This window comes from Manacus candei, unplaced genomic scaffold (genome assembly GCF_025592945.1).
Source record: "Manacus candei isolate 608988 ecotype Guabito, Panama unplaced genomic scaffold, ASM2559294v1 h1tg000011l, whole genome shotgun sequence".
Lineage (NCBI taxonomy): Eukaryota > Metazoa > Chordata > Aves > Passeriformes > Pipridae > Manacus > Manacus candei.
The window spans coordinates 13,759,203-13,775,196 of NW_026138059.1; the positions used below are offsets into that span (position 1 = coordinate 13,759,203).

Sequence of the window (15,994 nt, forward strand, 5' to 3'; positions counted from 1 at the left end):
TTTGTTTTATGTGACGCTAATCCTGTTTAAAAGAACATTTCAAGATGCCTTTGATCCTGCAAAAAAATAAATATCTGTGTGTCTACTGTAACTTTCATTAAAAAAAAAGTCCAGCTTTGCCTGTTTCAGAGGTCAGAACACAGCAAAAGATGGAAAATAAATGTTACTTGCAGAAGCCATTAATACTGTGGAAATCCTACCACATATAGGCCACTGGAAAATATAACTGCTTTGTAATCTTTTTGTGAAATTTGCTGAGAGCAGCATCAAACACAAGATACATTTCTAGTAGCAGACCTTACCCTCTAGACTTCTCAAACCAACACTTTATGCATTTTAAAAATGCAGTGATCAATCACCTCAAAAGTCTCTTCATCCTAGCAGTTTACATGTTTACATATCAGAGGATAACTCAGTTGGGAGTGTACCCCTGTACCACTACCACTACATTATATAACACACTTCAGCTCTAGATCACCATCACTGCTTGTTGTCCTGAAGAATGCCAGCTGAACACAGACTTTCCTGTTCCACAGATAATAATGAGTTCCACAAAACATAAATGTTCTTCTCAGCTTGCCACTGAAAACCAATACAACCTCAAGTTAAGACTCAAAAAACCCCAAACCCAACCAACAAATCCCTCCAAAACCCCTGAGTTCACTGGTGCCTCAGTGGTGGGCTTTTCTAGGGGGGTGTTGGTGACAGTAGTGTAGGAAGAATATGGGATTTGTTTGTATTTGTTTTGTTTGTCTTTTTAAATCTGCAGCCAACATTCACTAAAACATTCTAAGTTAGAAAATGGTTGTGCTGTAGACAATATATTTCTTCTGTGTCTATCCTTCAAGTGGCTATCACAAAAAAATCCAAGCAAACAAAAATCCACATTTTAAAAGGACAAGATTATTTAATTCTCTTGCAGAGAAGCAGCTAAGTATGATTTCTTATCACTAACTTGGGACATTCAGCACTAGGGAGCTAGCCTTGGAGTGGAGGTGGGTTGACAGCCACCTATACTCTCTCCCCAGACACTGATATTTGCCTCCTCTTCTATGTTTATTCCAAACCACAATAAATATGAGATTCAACATGGTTTCTAGACAAACATCCCATTACAGAGAAAAAGGGCATGCCTGTCTTCTCCAGAGGAGGGCTATAGGCACTGCAGGGCAGCACCTCTCACCCCACTGCCAGTGCAGGCTGTCCCAGCTGAGCTCATCAGGACATTATTTTTAACCCTGGAAACACATCAAACCAAGTTGTAGCTTGGTGCACAGTAAGAAAAAAAGGGACAAAACAAAAACCAAACCAACAGAACCACTCCCAAAACACAAAAGGAAGTATGCATACTGCAAACTACTTTATAAAAAATAGGTGGGGAAAACATGTTTTCTTCTAGTCAATTATCAGGAATTATCAGTTGATCCAGAAGCAGCTGCCAGCCTTGTTTTCATCCTCCCTTTGACGATAACAGGACTACCAAATTTGAATTTGGCCACTGATTACAAGAATGGGGACTAGTGAAATGGTATTCCTTAAACAGGAATTTACTATTTTTTTTTTGAAGTTCATACAATGACTGAATGATAAGGTTGGCTTTCTTTTTTTGGTCTTAAATAAGAGAGATGGTACAAAATATGCCATACCACACAGTATTATGTACACTTCACTACTTCATCAGATTCTCCCTAACTTGCCCTTACTGACAAGAAACCATACTTAGCAGCTGTCAATAACTTCTATTTATTTGGCTTTCATAGTTTTTCAGTCTCAAAGGGAAGTGCTTTTTATGGGGTTATTTCTGCCACTGCTATGAAACAAGAAGAGCCTGGAGAATTTCCCTTAATCCCATACAGACTTAACACTAGCCTCTTCCTAGCTCTGCTTCCAACATGGTGGTGGCAACGGGCACATTTTATTAATGTCAAATACACTGCAGCTACCTAAAGGCATCAGTCAGCCCCCAGCATCAGGCTGACAGAGAAACATTAAAAACAAACAGAAATTGGAAGGATTAAAGCACTCCCAATAATCAGCACCTGGATTTAAAGGGAAGATACTGTAAGATAGGAGTAACTCAGGCAAATGAATGAAAATAAGAAAACAGGACCAAGAATGTCTCCCAACACATAGTAACAGAAGATAGCTATCCATGTGGATTTGATAGGTTTGTGGTACAAGCAGGGAGAAGACAAGTCCTTATCAGATAGATAAAATATTTAAGAATGAGAAACTTTATACAGGAGTTCATGATGTTTGTAAATAAAATAAAATTATACAAGAGCAGAAAGCTACTTATTTTAAAAAATATTCCCATGACCTCTTGCCACTCCCTCCTTTGCTGTTCTAAGAATACGGAAGAGAAAAATACCCAAAATGAATAACCAAAAACTCCCTCACATTCCTACAAGACAGCTCAGTTTCCATCTTCACAGTGTTCTTTGGTCATGCCTGAAAGATGACCAGAATGGAAGATGATCTTTGACACTTGGAAAGTGCTGGAGTTCTAGGAGCAGGTACTCGATCAAATGCAGTTTGACCCTTCCAGCAAGTCATCCAACCACATTTGAATATCAGCAGAAAATAAACATAATGCAAACAAATAAACTTGATTTGTTGGATTGACCCTGGTTGGATGCCAGGTGCCCACCAAAGCCACCCTGCCTCCTCAGCTGGACAGGGAAGAGAAAATGTGACGAAAGGCTCATGGATAGAGACAAGGACAGGGAGAGATCACAGAATCAACTAGCTTGGAAAAGACTTCTGAGATCATTGAGTCCAGCCCATGACTGAGTACCACCAAGTCAACTAGACCATGGCACTAAGTCCCATGTCCAGTCTTTCCTTAAACACTTCCAGAGACGATGACTCTACCCCCTTGCTGGGCAGCCCATTTCAGTGTCTAATCATCTCACCTGTAAAGAATTTTTTCCTAAACTTCCCCTGGCGAAGCTTAAGACTCTTGCCTGTCACTAGTTGCCTGGGAGAAGAGGCTTACCCCCATCTGGCTATACCTTCCTTTCAGGCAGTTGTAGAGAGTGATAAGGCCTCCCCTGAGCCTCCTCTTCTCCAGGCTAAACATCCCCAGCTCCCTCAGTCACTCCTCACAGAACATGCGCTCCAGAACCTTCACCAGCTTCACTGCCCTTCTCTGGACACGCTCCAGCACCTCAGTGTCCTTCCTGAATTGAGTGGGCCAGAACTGAACAAAGTACTTGAGATGTGGCCTCACCAGTGCTGAGTACATGGGAAGAATCACTGTCCTGGTCCTGCTGGTGACACTATTCCTGATACAGGCCAGGATGTCATTGGCCTTCTTGGCCACCTGGGCACACTGCTGGCTCATGTTCAGCTGGCTGTCAACCAGCACACCAAAGCCCCTTTCTGCTGGGCAGCTTTCCAGCCACTCTGGCCCCAGCCTGTAGCACTGCCTGGGGTTTCTGCGGCCAAAGTGCAGGACCCAATACTTGGCCTTGTTGAACCTCGTGCCGTTGGTCTCAGCCCATCTATCCAGTCTGTCCGGGGCCCTCTGCAGGTCTTCCTACCCTCCAGTAGATCCACACTCTGACCCAACTCAGTGAGGTGAGATTCACCAGTTACTGTCACAGGCAAAACAGGCTTGACTTGGAGAAATTAACTGAATTACTAGTCAAATCAGAGTAGAATAATGAGAAATAAAAACTAAAACACCCACTCCTCCCTTCTTCCCAGGCTCAACTTCACTCCCAAATTCTCTACCTTCTCCTGTCCCAGCAGTGCAGGGGGACAGGGAATGGGAGCTGGGGTCAGTTCATCACATGTTCTCTCTGCTGCTCCTTCCTCCTCAGGGGGAGGACTTCTCACACTTTTCCCCTGCTCCATCATGGGGTGCTTCCCATGGGACAGTCCTCCAAAAACTGCTCCAACAGGAGTCCTTGTCCTGGCTTCAGCTGGGACAGTTAATTTTGTTCTTAATGGCTGGAACAGTGCTGTGTTTTGGATTGTACGAGAATAATGTTGATAACGCACTGATGTTTTAGTTGTTGCTGAGCAGGGCTTACTCTAAATCAAGGACTTCTCAGTTTCCCATGCTCTGTCAGAGAGCAGGTGCACAGAAAGCCAGGAGGGAGCACAGTCAGGACCCCAACTGGCCACAGGGATATGACATCATGCTCAGTACATAAACTGGGGGGAGTTAGTTGCAAGGGGCCGATTGCTGCTCAGGGACTGGCTGGGCATTTGGTAGCTGGTTGTGAGCAACTGTATCACTGAGCATCACTTTTCTTTTGAGTTTTATTCCCCTCTCATTTTCATTACTAGTACAATTATATTCTAGTTTATTTTAATTATTAAGCTGTTCTTATCCCAACCCATGAGTTTCACCTTTTTCTGACTCTCCTCCTCACACCACCAGGGGTGGGGGTGTACATGTGTATGAGGGAGCATGGTATTTATTTACTAGGTGAGTTTAAACCACGACAGCCCTTCCCATGGGCTACACTTCATGAACTGCTCCATAGGGTGCAGTCCTTCAGGAACTGACTGCTCCAGCATGGATGCCCCATGGGATGACAGGTCCTGCTAGGAACCTGCTCCATTGCAGGCTTCCCACAGGCCTCCTTCGTGCATCCACCTGTTTCGGTGTAAGGTCCTCCAACAGCTGCAGGTGGATTTCTGCTCCACTGTCATCCTTCTGCCTCATCATGGTCTTCACTGCAGGCTCCAGGGGAATCTCAGCTCTGTCACCCAGAGCACCTCCTCACCATCCTTCTTCACTGACCTTGGTGCCTGCAGAGCTCTTCCTCTCACATGTTCTCACTCCTATCTTTGGCTGCAGTGCCATTGTGCAGTTTTTTCCCTCCTTCTTAATGTATTATCCCAGAGGTGCTACCACTGTTGCTGATGGGCTCGGCCTTGGCCAGTGCTGGGTCTGTCTTGGAACCAGCTGGCACTGGTTGTCTTGGACATGGAGGAAGCTTCCAGCCACTTCTCAGAACAGCCATCCCTTCAGCCCCTCTGTGCTCAAAACCTGGCCAGCCAAACCCAATATACCCGGATTTTAAAACTAGATTACCAGACATAACATTATATTTGTTCTTCTATCTCCCCTTTTGCCTCAGTGATGGAAAACGCATCAGCTGAATTAAGAAAGCAAAAGTAGACATAAGGCAAGTCTTAAAACGGGAAGCATTTAGGGGAAAAAACATGCAGAAACATCTTGAAAGCATATGCACTTTACCTGGAGACAACAGTTTCCCATTCCAAAACCCATAGCATCCATGTATATATAGTCTGGCTTAGCCGCCTTTGCTGCTTCTCCATCATCATTAGGAAATGTTTCGATAAATGGTGATGGTGTGTTCTTATCTTTAAATACTGTGTGAAAAATACAGGTAACAGTAACTCAGAGCAGGAGATTGAACAATTATTTTAAAAAAGCAAAAAGAAAGATTGAATTTACTCACTTGGTACATTTATCACAACCTTTTCTCCTCTTCGGTGTCGAATGTTTCTGGTCAGTGTACTACAACAAAAAAAAGTTCGTGGAATTATCTGAAATTTTCTCTTTATGCAGATGTTTTTGCAGTTAATTGCTTAACAATTCTGAATGTCAACAGACATGTCAACAGAATGTCAACTTCCTATTTATTTTGAGCATTTCCTTCAGGATGGTTCTTTTCCTGGTTTAAGGTAGACAACACCGATTTTTTATCCTGTGAAGTCAGTCTTATTTTGATGGACTTCACAGTACTACACTGATAAAACAGTCAGAAGTAAAAGGTAAAGACCTGAAGAATAAAAGGGCAAGATAAAAGGTGTGCTTAGTTTTTAAACAGAATAATTTTCATTTTTCAAAGTCTCACCTTACAGTGAAAACCCCTCTCAGACTATAGAAGTACAACATGAACCATTTCAGAGTAACTAGGGCAAGCTACTGCCTACACTGAGATGTCGCTGTGACATACCTGAGAGCTGGATTAACCATGATGGGAAGCATTTAGCCACACGATTTCAAAACGGAAACAATTTGGCAGTAGCAAAATCAAAACCTTTTGCCCCATAACAGCAACTATTATATAAGGTACTTGAATTTAACAGTTTACTTTCTTAAATCACTTTGAAAAGAAAAAACATGTCATCACAACCATTTCTGTCCAAGTCCTTACAATATCTGCAGCAACTAGACACAGTGCTCTCTATTCCAGTAATGTAAAGAATTTGCAGGTGTGTCTAAGATATTTAGGCAAAGAAAAAATATTCGGCTTCTCATCAGACTTCCCAAATATTCTTACCTAAATCTAGGATGTTTATTGATGGCTTCATCTGGAAAAAAGAGGGATTTTGAAGCTCCTCCTTCTACTGGTCTTGGCTTATATTCCGGCAGTGTAAACCCAGGACACCCTAACCTGTGTAAGACAACAATGAGATCCAAGCTATAATGAAAACAGACTGTGATTTTAAAATGGTGAGATGATCAGAGATTAGGATCCTAGTAGACAACCAGCCAACAACTAGTTTCCATGGCGGTTAAGACAGCCTTTTTTTTTATTTTTTCAAACCACTAGTCTACCATTATGGACATTTTCAGTGGCTGAAGCAGGAGACTTCACAGTATTATGTAGAGTATATACACATGTTAGAGTGTGTCAGCGCTCGTCACTAATACTGACATGCAACTGCATTCTGTGCCTTCAAGAGTTTCTCTAGAGGATACAGGTTAATGCTGACTGCTGAAATCATTTATCCAGCTCTGCTCCCAACAATCTACCCCTGTTAAAATATATACTTAACCAACTCTGTAAGAATCAGAGGTAGTTTCAAGTGATATGTGCTGAGTTTCATAGCAGCCTGTAATTCTAGAACTCTGAAAATTCCTATGAGAGGAATGTAATAACCAAAGAAAAAATGCAGCTATTAGTGTAAAATATTGAGAGAAATGCAAGCTAATCAGAATATAACTCTCCCCTTTGAGAAACTCCATTTAAGTTTCAGTCACCTGAAACAAAAATTAGCTTTCAGTACAGCTTAGACAAAGGAACCATTGGCAAGGTGGAGGTAAAGAAGCAGAAGATTAATTTCTCCATGCTGCCCAGTAAAAAGGGCAAAGATTATGTTATCTTGAGAGGCTCTACTATTTAGATGGATAAAAAAAAGTTAGCTGATAAAGCTATAAACAACGTACACAAAATACTAGGAAATACATTTCTGAAAATATAATTTATTCTCAGCATGTATTTTACTACTGTTTTCTTCTTCCTAGTTTATGTATACAAGTTGTCCTGCAACTTGTAAACCCAGCTTCATTACCTATGAAAGTGCTACACTGCAAACTGCATCCCTCCGGTCCTCAAGACAGAAAACAACTTTCTGGTCCAGCAGCAGAGGCTCACGAATTTAAGAACTAGAGACACTTACCTAGCATCTAAGCTAGAAATTTTTAATATTTAAGCATTTTCAGGTTGTTAATTTTTAACTGAGTTATTTTAATTTGAATAAACTTACTTCTTTACCTTTCTTCTGTCAGCACTCTGACAAGTTTTTTTTTCCTTTTCAAATGCAGTTTTTTTTATTATACGCACGTGTACATGCACAGATGCACACAGGCATACGTACACCTCATTGTAGAGAGAATGTGGCATAAAACTCCAAACCCATGAAACCTCAGAAACATATTAGCAAGACTCCAGTCAAACCAACAGGCCTTGAATGGTAAGATAGTGAAAGGTGCAAGAAGTAAACTAAATTAGGCGAGCCTAGGGAGAGCAACCTCTGAGGTACGAAACTATGTTTGGGAGGATGCATAAGTAATAAACAAACTACATTTTATTATTTACTAGCTTTTACTGAGCTTTTAGCAACACATTTACTGAGGTGTAATGTCTTGCTCCTACAGTGATGTAAGAAGTATCTATTTGTATCTATAAAGCAATGAAGAACTCTCCCTTTATTCCCTGCAAAACTGGGTCAAAAATGTTTGTATAGAAAATTTATTTAATGACATAATATATTTATAAGGTTGCAGGGAAAACCCCCCCCAATTCTGTAATACACTGAGAACTTCTTAACCACTGGACTTTAAATAAGTTCTTATTACACCTAGTACAGCTCCGACAAAGAGAAAACAGCATTCATGGGTCTTAATGCAGGCATTTTGGCACCTGAACTTCACTGCTAAGTCATATTTTGTACTGTTCCTGCTCTCAGCAAGAATTTAGGGCCACTGCATTCTGTATTACCCAAGAAACTAGCCAGTAAGGTCAGCTCTTTCTCTTCTACTGCAGAGCAACTTTTTAACCATTATAAGCATAACTATCTTCATTCACTTCACTGACCAGGCTAGTTAGAACGAACATAATAAATCCCTGCCTAGAATTATGTTTGAAAGGAATGCATAAAGTACAGTTTCTCCTAGGTAATGAAGTACATCTTGAATTTAATTTCTTCAAGTATGTCTTAATAACAATAAAAAGGAGGAAATCTACCCTTTTTTGTAAGGGTATTGTCCACCCAGGAGAGATGCTCTCCTTTCTAGATTCAGTAAGTACAGTATTGTATTATAGAAGTCTTAAGTCTGTGTGTTCCAAACTACCAGAAGCTTACATGCACTTCAGTGAAAAAGTAGTGTTAAAAAATAGATCAGGTTAGCCATATTTTGCAAAACTGCTATTTACAAAGATTAAAGGTAAAGATTAATAGGTAAAGAGAAACTTTTTATATATGAATTGCTCTATCAACTCAAGATGGTAGACTATTCTATATACAACATATAGAATATATGTTATGAATATTCAGGTATTCTCTCCTAATACAAAATTGTCACAGGTTAGAAGCAAGCTAAAAATATAAAAGATGTTTATTTGCTTGTCTTGCTGCAATGAAAATTTTAGGAAACATGACTGGAACATCAAGCCAAAGTACTTCAACTGAATCATGTTTTTCTCTATTTCATTGTACAGTTAGCTATATGCAGTAAGGAGAAAAACTGTATAAGGACAATAGGAAACATGGCATTACACTTCAATAACCATCTCACCTTGGAAATGATGTCACAGTGCAAACAGCCTCATTTTCTTTGAGTACAGAAGCAGCCTCTTGACGTCTTTTCCTCATGTTGTCTTGCACAGTGTTGAACTCGGACATGGTTCCCCCATATGGCTGCCCAGGTGTCCCCTCAATCATGTAACTTCCATATTCTGGTCTCCAGAGTGTTGGGTGGCTATAGTAAAATAATAGCCTCATGTAAATATTTCAGCAACTTTAAAAAAGATTAATTATTTGGGAGAATTACAGAAATTAATACCACTTGCAAGAAAAACCTTCTAAATTTGATTATTTGACAGTAACACAACGTACCTTCCAATGTACCTCACTGCCAGGAGGCAGTACAAAGAAAATAAGGCACAGTTTGGCAGTAATAGTGTTGCTGTATAGTGCAGCAAGCAGAATTTGCTTACGTCATCAAATTGCAATCACCTTTAGTATCTGTCTCAAGCTTTGTTTCTTGGGGTTTTAACTAAAACTGGAAAGTACAGAACCCTCTAATGCTTTCACAGTGCAAGGTATGACAAAAGTTCTGTTCCATTTCTTATTTTTACTGCCTGTCCTGTTTTACAAATTTATTGGGTTAAGATTAAAATGCAGTTTAAGTGCACCTAGTCACCCCTAAAAAGAAGTACCTTTCCATGCCCTTGTGAAGCCATGCCTACTCTGTGGAGCACACCCTACCACAGGCAGAGCAACTTCTTACTATTCTCCTGACAGTAGTCGTCTTGACACTAAAAGTAAAGGGGTTCCTTCTCGTAGGCTTTCACTAGTCCCCCTACCAAGAAAGACAGAAAGGGAAGCCTTACTGGAAGAGGAGGTTAAGGCAGATAGAGAGAAGCTGACAGGCCCAGGGGACAAAAGCCTTTCATCTCTACCCTCCTGTAAGCTGTGACCTGCTTTTGGCTCTCTTCAGCCAAAACACTTTGCTGTCTCTGGTCTCATTTCTCTGCTGCCACCAATTAGAAGGTAATTCACAGTTCTCTGAATAGTTGAAATAGGGACATATTCTAAATATTCCTCAAAACACCACAGGGGACGATAGGGAAAAACTTTCCTGCCAACCTTACATCTACATTCCTAATTCTTCCACAAACGGGAGAGTGCTCCTACAGACAACAGGCTTCCCCACACAGCCCTCACTTGCTCCTGAAGTCAGACATACAGGAACAAGTGCACACACACATACGCTTTATGGAGCAGGGATTACTGTGTACACACAGACACAAAATCAGAGCAAGACAAAAAAATACCCAAACTACAACTTCTGTGGGCTCACCATTACATCCTCCTTTTTTTCAAAGCATAATATAAAAAGCACATGGACTGCCTGCAAGTGTGCTCAAAATCTTTCACTTCCTGAACCCCAGATTTATCTGAAAATATCAGTATCTGTGGTTTACAGTTTTACCAACAGCAAATTTGAATGTTAAGCAAGGTCTACAAAATTCTGTACAGTACCATAGCAGGAGGATTAAAAAAAAAAAAGAAACAGGAAACAGCTACTCACTTTGGGTTTACCTTCTCCCCCTTTTCTTGCAGTGTTTGAAGAACTTCTTCACCACAGAGTGCCAGGCGCACTTTCTTATTCTCATGGTCAAATTTCACTAACATATATTCCACCTTGTAAATAATAAAAACAAAACAAACAATTAAACTGTAAGGTTTTGTTCTGACACAAACACAGTGGCACACAGTTTTAAGCATCAACTGGAAAAAAGATGTCACACTGAACTTTATATAAGCTTAAAAACCATCACTAGCTGTGAATGCAGTAAGCAGTACTGATGAAGATGTATGCTGGCTTATTTCATCTTGAATAAAGAATGCAAATTCCTTGAAATCAGCCTTGAAATTTCTTTTCCTCCATTTCTAATTTGGGATATTTCACCAAAAAAAAAATCCTGAATTTGTATTTGCCTCCACACTATTTTTAGACAAGAAAAAATTAAAACCCATGCAAGTATGACATTTCATTGTCATTCCATGAGTTACAGTCTTTGGTGCTGACAAAAAAACCCACCAAATAAACAAAAAAAGGGGAGTCATTCTACAAGACATCCATTTACACCCATCACTTATTGGAGCTAATAAAAGCACTAGCACAGTGCCTCACTAGGCACAGGACAGGGGTTTCCCCTGCTACTTGATTCAGCTTTGCTGCCATATTTTCTTCTTCTCCTGCCCAGCGGTGTACCTTTCCCTTAGACCTCTGCCTCCTTGCCCCTGTTCCTACCCCAGTGTGCAACCCACACTCGATCCAACAAGCCACTAATGACAGCAGTGCTGCATCCCAACACTAGAGAATATTGTTTCCCTAAAAGAGATTATCTGAAAGTAGCCAAACTTGGAACACCCTCATCTCAAACTTTCTAATCTCCATGCATACTTGCTGTCAAAGCTCCCGTAAAGACTTCTAGAGTGCTACCCAGAACAGCAATCTAACAGCCTCCTGGATCTTGTAGCCCTTAAATACTTACTGATACACTCTATTTCCTAACACCTATTTGGCAGGGATTTGCTTTGTTCTGGGAAGTGTGAAAGACAAACCAGTGCCCAAGTGTAATGTATTGCCTATCATGTAAAAACAGAAGTCGCACACAGAAACGTGTTACCAGGGTACTGGTTTTCAAAACCCCTGACTGGACCAGCGGTCATATCCAGTGCTTTTGTTGGAGGCTCTCAAACTGCTGTCTCCAAGACTTACATAAATCATCTAGTTGAAACATCAACTTACAGTTAAAAATTTAGGCTGCAGTTTCACAGTTAGAACTTGTCAGAGGTTTTGCACTGTGCTCCTCTGTTTCATTTTCCAACACTGTCTAGAGCCACATCCTTCTGTGCTTTACAGATATGACTGCTCCAGCTCCAGGAGATCAGATTCATGCAAGATGCTGATGGATACCAACTCATGGCAACTTCTGTTTTGTATAGAAGTCTGATGTGTACAGGAAAGCAACTTGCCAAAACACAGGGAACTTTTGCCATGTTTTCCAGCACTCTGGAAGTGGATTTGTAGGCTTCATCTTCGTTGGTTGCTTCAGTGTCCATGGAAGAGTTATTGCTTGCTACTGTGATAAAAAATACAATCCACTGTTGGGATTTGCAATTAAATCTCAAGCAGCATTATCCAAGAGTGTTTGTAAATCTACAGAATCTGATCAGACACAAACTCTGGAGGGACTCATTCAGCAATTTTTTAAGATCAAATTTTAATTCCCTAAAGAAAAATAATGATTTCTAGTTTCTGTGCAAGACAACACTTCTTTGTGTAGTGTACTTTGTGGTTTGCATGTACTATGCCACCATAATCTTCGCCATTATCTTGAGATAACTACAGACTATAGTCAACCAGAACACATTCCAATACTGATTTAATTATTACCTAGTACCAGTCTCTCCAGTAACACTTGACCCTGATTACTGGTAAAAAAAATGGACTTTCATACCTTCCAGTCTCCTACACATTCAACATCATCTCCTGCTTTGTAAAAGCATTCTCACTAGTAGCCAGCCTAAACCAGAGAGGGTATGCGAGTCCACAGGTGTGAGCCACATATATGGACACAGAATGGGCATCAAGCCCACTGCATGCATGGTGAATACATAAATATGCTACTACCATTAGCCTCCTCTCTTAGAAATCCCCCTCCAAAGGTAGCTGTAATGAGCTGCTGGTGAGAACACTGTACTTCTCTATAAATGGAATTACAAGTTTCACAAAAGAAAATAAGCCAAAAGGATAAAGAAACATTAAGCCAAGAAGGCAAACCCAAAGAAATCAGTGTTTCATATTCCAAGTATAGTAGTGAATATACTGTATTTATCCATCTAGCTTTAGAAACAATTATTACTCTTGCCTCCAGAAACATTGACTAAATCTTCAAAGCTGTCTTAACACAGGGAAGATCTGCCGTTAATTTTAATGAGAAAAGAAAAAAAACTTCAGACAGGCTGCCAACAGTTCCAAGTAACCCACAGAGTATCTTGACAACAGAGGGACTGACTGAATGAGCATCCTTAAAGAATGTAATTTAGGCTCATCAAAAGATTTATCCTACAGCTACAAAGAAAAAAAAAACCCAAATGCAGAGTTCACACATTTTTACATTCAACTTCAGCTCATCATTCACAGCCTTCTCACATGTTTTTGATCCACAATAAAGTTTAGAGAAATGCAGCCAAGCCGAGAGAATCAGCCTGCCTGGCAGAGATTCGAGTCCAAAGGCCGCCAAACATGTGGGGTTTCACCCAACATTCATAATTCATCATTTTGCCAAGCTCTTCAGAGTTCACTTTTCCCTCTAATTTTAACTACTTTAACTAAGGCTCCTTAGCAAGCAGCAGCAAAATATATATCAGGTCAAACTACTGATGCAGATGGCTGACTTAGAGCCAGCTAGGACAGTGCACACTGCCATGGTAAGGAAGGCGGCCACTTTGGACCCAAGTTCCCAGTCAGTGCTCTCACCCTGCAGCAAACCCTACATATCTCTATCCTCTGGCCAGTACCTGCTGCAAGGCTGCTGAGGACAAGATACTGGAAAGCAGTGCCACAGAAAGGGACCTGGGGGTCCTGGTTGATGGCAAGTTGAATATGAGTCAGCAGTGCCCTGGCAGCCAGGAAGGCCAACCATGTCCTGGGGGGCATCAGGCAAAGCATTTCCAGCCAGTCAAGGGAGGGAATTGTCCCACTCTGCTCTGCACCTTGAATATTCTGTGCACTTTTGGGCACCACAATATAAGAAAGATATTAAGCCATTAGGGAGTGTCCAAAGGAGGGCAATGAGGATGGTGAAGAGCCTGGAGGGGAAGCCACATGAGGAGCAGCTGAGGTCACCTGGTCTGTTCAGCTTGGAGAAGAGGAGACTGAGGGGAGACCTCATTGCAATTACCACTTCCTCATGAGGGGAAGAGGAGGGGCAGGCACTGATCTCTTCTCAGGGGTAACCAGTGACAGAAGCCAAGGGAATGGCCTGAAGTTGTGTCAGGGGAGGTTTAGGTTGGATATTAAGAACAGGTTCTTCACCCAGAGGGTGAAGGGTACTGGAATAGGCTCCCCAGGGAAACGTTCACAGCACCAAGCCTGACAGAGTTCAAGAAGCATTTGGACAATGCTCTCAGGCACATGCTCTCAGGTGTGACTCCTGGGGATGGTCCTGTGCAAGGCTAGGAGTTGGACTTGATGATTCTAGTGGGGCCCTTCCAATTCAGCATATTCTGTGTGTGATTCTGTGTAAAGATGTGGTCTCCCAGCTTCTCCCTGCAGCCAGCCATGCTCAGCACAGCCTCAGTGGACGAATCCCTCCGACAAGCCCAGGTCTGTCTGGCTCTCAGAAGTGCTGTACCACCTTACCAGGCAAAGGAACAACGGTTTGGCCAGCAAGGTTGCAAAAGCTTTAAATTCACACACACATAGAGCAAGCCTAAAAAAATGTATTGTTCATAGTTAAATGCATTAGAAAAGCAAATAAATTCTTTGTTCAAGCAAATACTCTAACAGAACTACCCATGAGCCAACATAAAGAAAAACTGTTCTTTACAGGTTTCCTTCCTCTCAACTACTGGCTTGCAATGTACTGCATCTACAAAGTACTTCCACGCCAGCTCAACTCCACTGCCGAATCTTCTCAGGAAGCAGAATGCACCATTAGCTTGCTAGCAGAACAGCCCCCAGAATGGCATTACTTCACTTACTACGATTATTTCTCCGAGTTTGCTACAAAGAAACTTTCAGGCTTTTGAAAATTCTTTGATGTCGCCTCTGCAAATACAAGTGAGACCTTGAAGCCTCTCAGCTGTGGAGAACTGCAACCACTCTCCATTCATTAAGTCAAACAGTTCTGCTAGTCTTGCCTGGTGGCAAAGTGGGTAAGCCTGTGGCAATGGGTAAGCATGTCTGAAATTGTGTTTGAATGCCTGAGTTATTTGACCATAACTACACATACACTATTTCTGCATAAAGTGCACTTCTTAAAAATGAAGGTGTTATCAGTCAAACAATCCTTTAGTACTAATTCCAAGGAACGAGGAGAACCGAAATTGTCACACACGCTACACTGTTGTCTTCAATGCAGGCTCACTGCCTGGTGTGCAGTGCCAATTCACACACCAAGACAAGGTATTTGTATTTAATCATAGAATTGTCAAGGTTGGAAGAGACCTTTAAGATCATCCAGTCCAATCGTCAGCCCAGCACTATCACTGTAATCACTCAACTGTATCACGCACTGCCAGATCCAGATGCCTCTTAAGCACCTCAAGGAATGGTGACTCCATTACCTCCCTGGGCAACCTATTCCAATGCCTGACCATCCTAACAGTGAAAAACTTTTTTCTAATATCTAATCTGAATCTCCCCTGTCTCATCTTAAGGTTTTATTCTTAATTTATGCAAAGTAGGGAGCTAGGTGGTAACCCACAAAAGGCTAGCTACCTGATCATCAAAACTTTATACCATTTACACGTTTTAGCAAATGAAGAAATCACTGTTCATTGACCACAAGTTACACAGTTCTCTTATTAATTAGTATTCTACCTTCTATTGGTTAAATGACTCTCTCGCTTTTCATGCTAATTAGTCCGCATGCTCGGTCCTTCTCTTCTTTTGGGTTGGTTGGTTTCTTGAGTTGGTGGGTTGTGAGTCAGTGCTGGGAAGCTCCCTCTGCCGAAATTACCTTTTATCCAGTTGGAGCCGATCTCAGCACAGTTGCTGAGTTGGCTTTGTTAGTTTTTTCCTTATCTTGGGAGTTGTGCCAAATGTCCTTGTGGCCTGTAAATTCTGTGTTCTTTGTGCCCACTATCAGTAGTACATCCTTCTGCCTAAGCTTTATTAACCTCTCCCCCTAGCTCTGAGATCACTGAGCATGTCAAGCCCTAAACCTTAACAAGGCAATTCTACCTACAAGTAATTTGTCTTTCCAGCACCTGACATCAACATTATATCAATTGTCCAAATACTTGCCTTGGCAGT

General features: G+C 41.4%; 1 protein-coding gene across 2 annotated transcripts in view; it reads right to left on the reverse strand.

Moving 5' to 3' along the window:
• Positions 1-15,994, reverse strand: part of GCLC (glutamate-cysteine ligase catalytic subunit) — a 38,163-nt gene that overhangs the window by 12,504 nt on the left and 9,665 nt on the right. For both annotated transcript variants that reach the window (XM_051777849.1, XM_051777850.1), the window contains exons 2-6: positions 10,532-10,644; positions 9,014-9,196; positions 6,273-6,386; positions 5,445-5,503; positions 5,219-5,355 (exon numbers count right to left, since the gene is read on the reverse strand). In XM_051777849.1, coding sequence (XP_051633809.1) covers positions 5,219-5,355; positions 5,445-5,503; positions 6,273-6,386; positions 9,014-9,196; positions 10,532-10,644 — 606 coding nt within the window. The remainder of the gene's footprint in view (positions 1-5,218; positions 5,356-5,444; positions 5,504-6,272; positions 6,387-9,013; positions 9,197-10,531; positions 10,645-15,994) is intronic.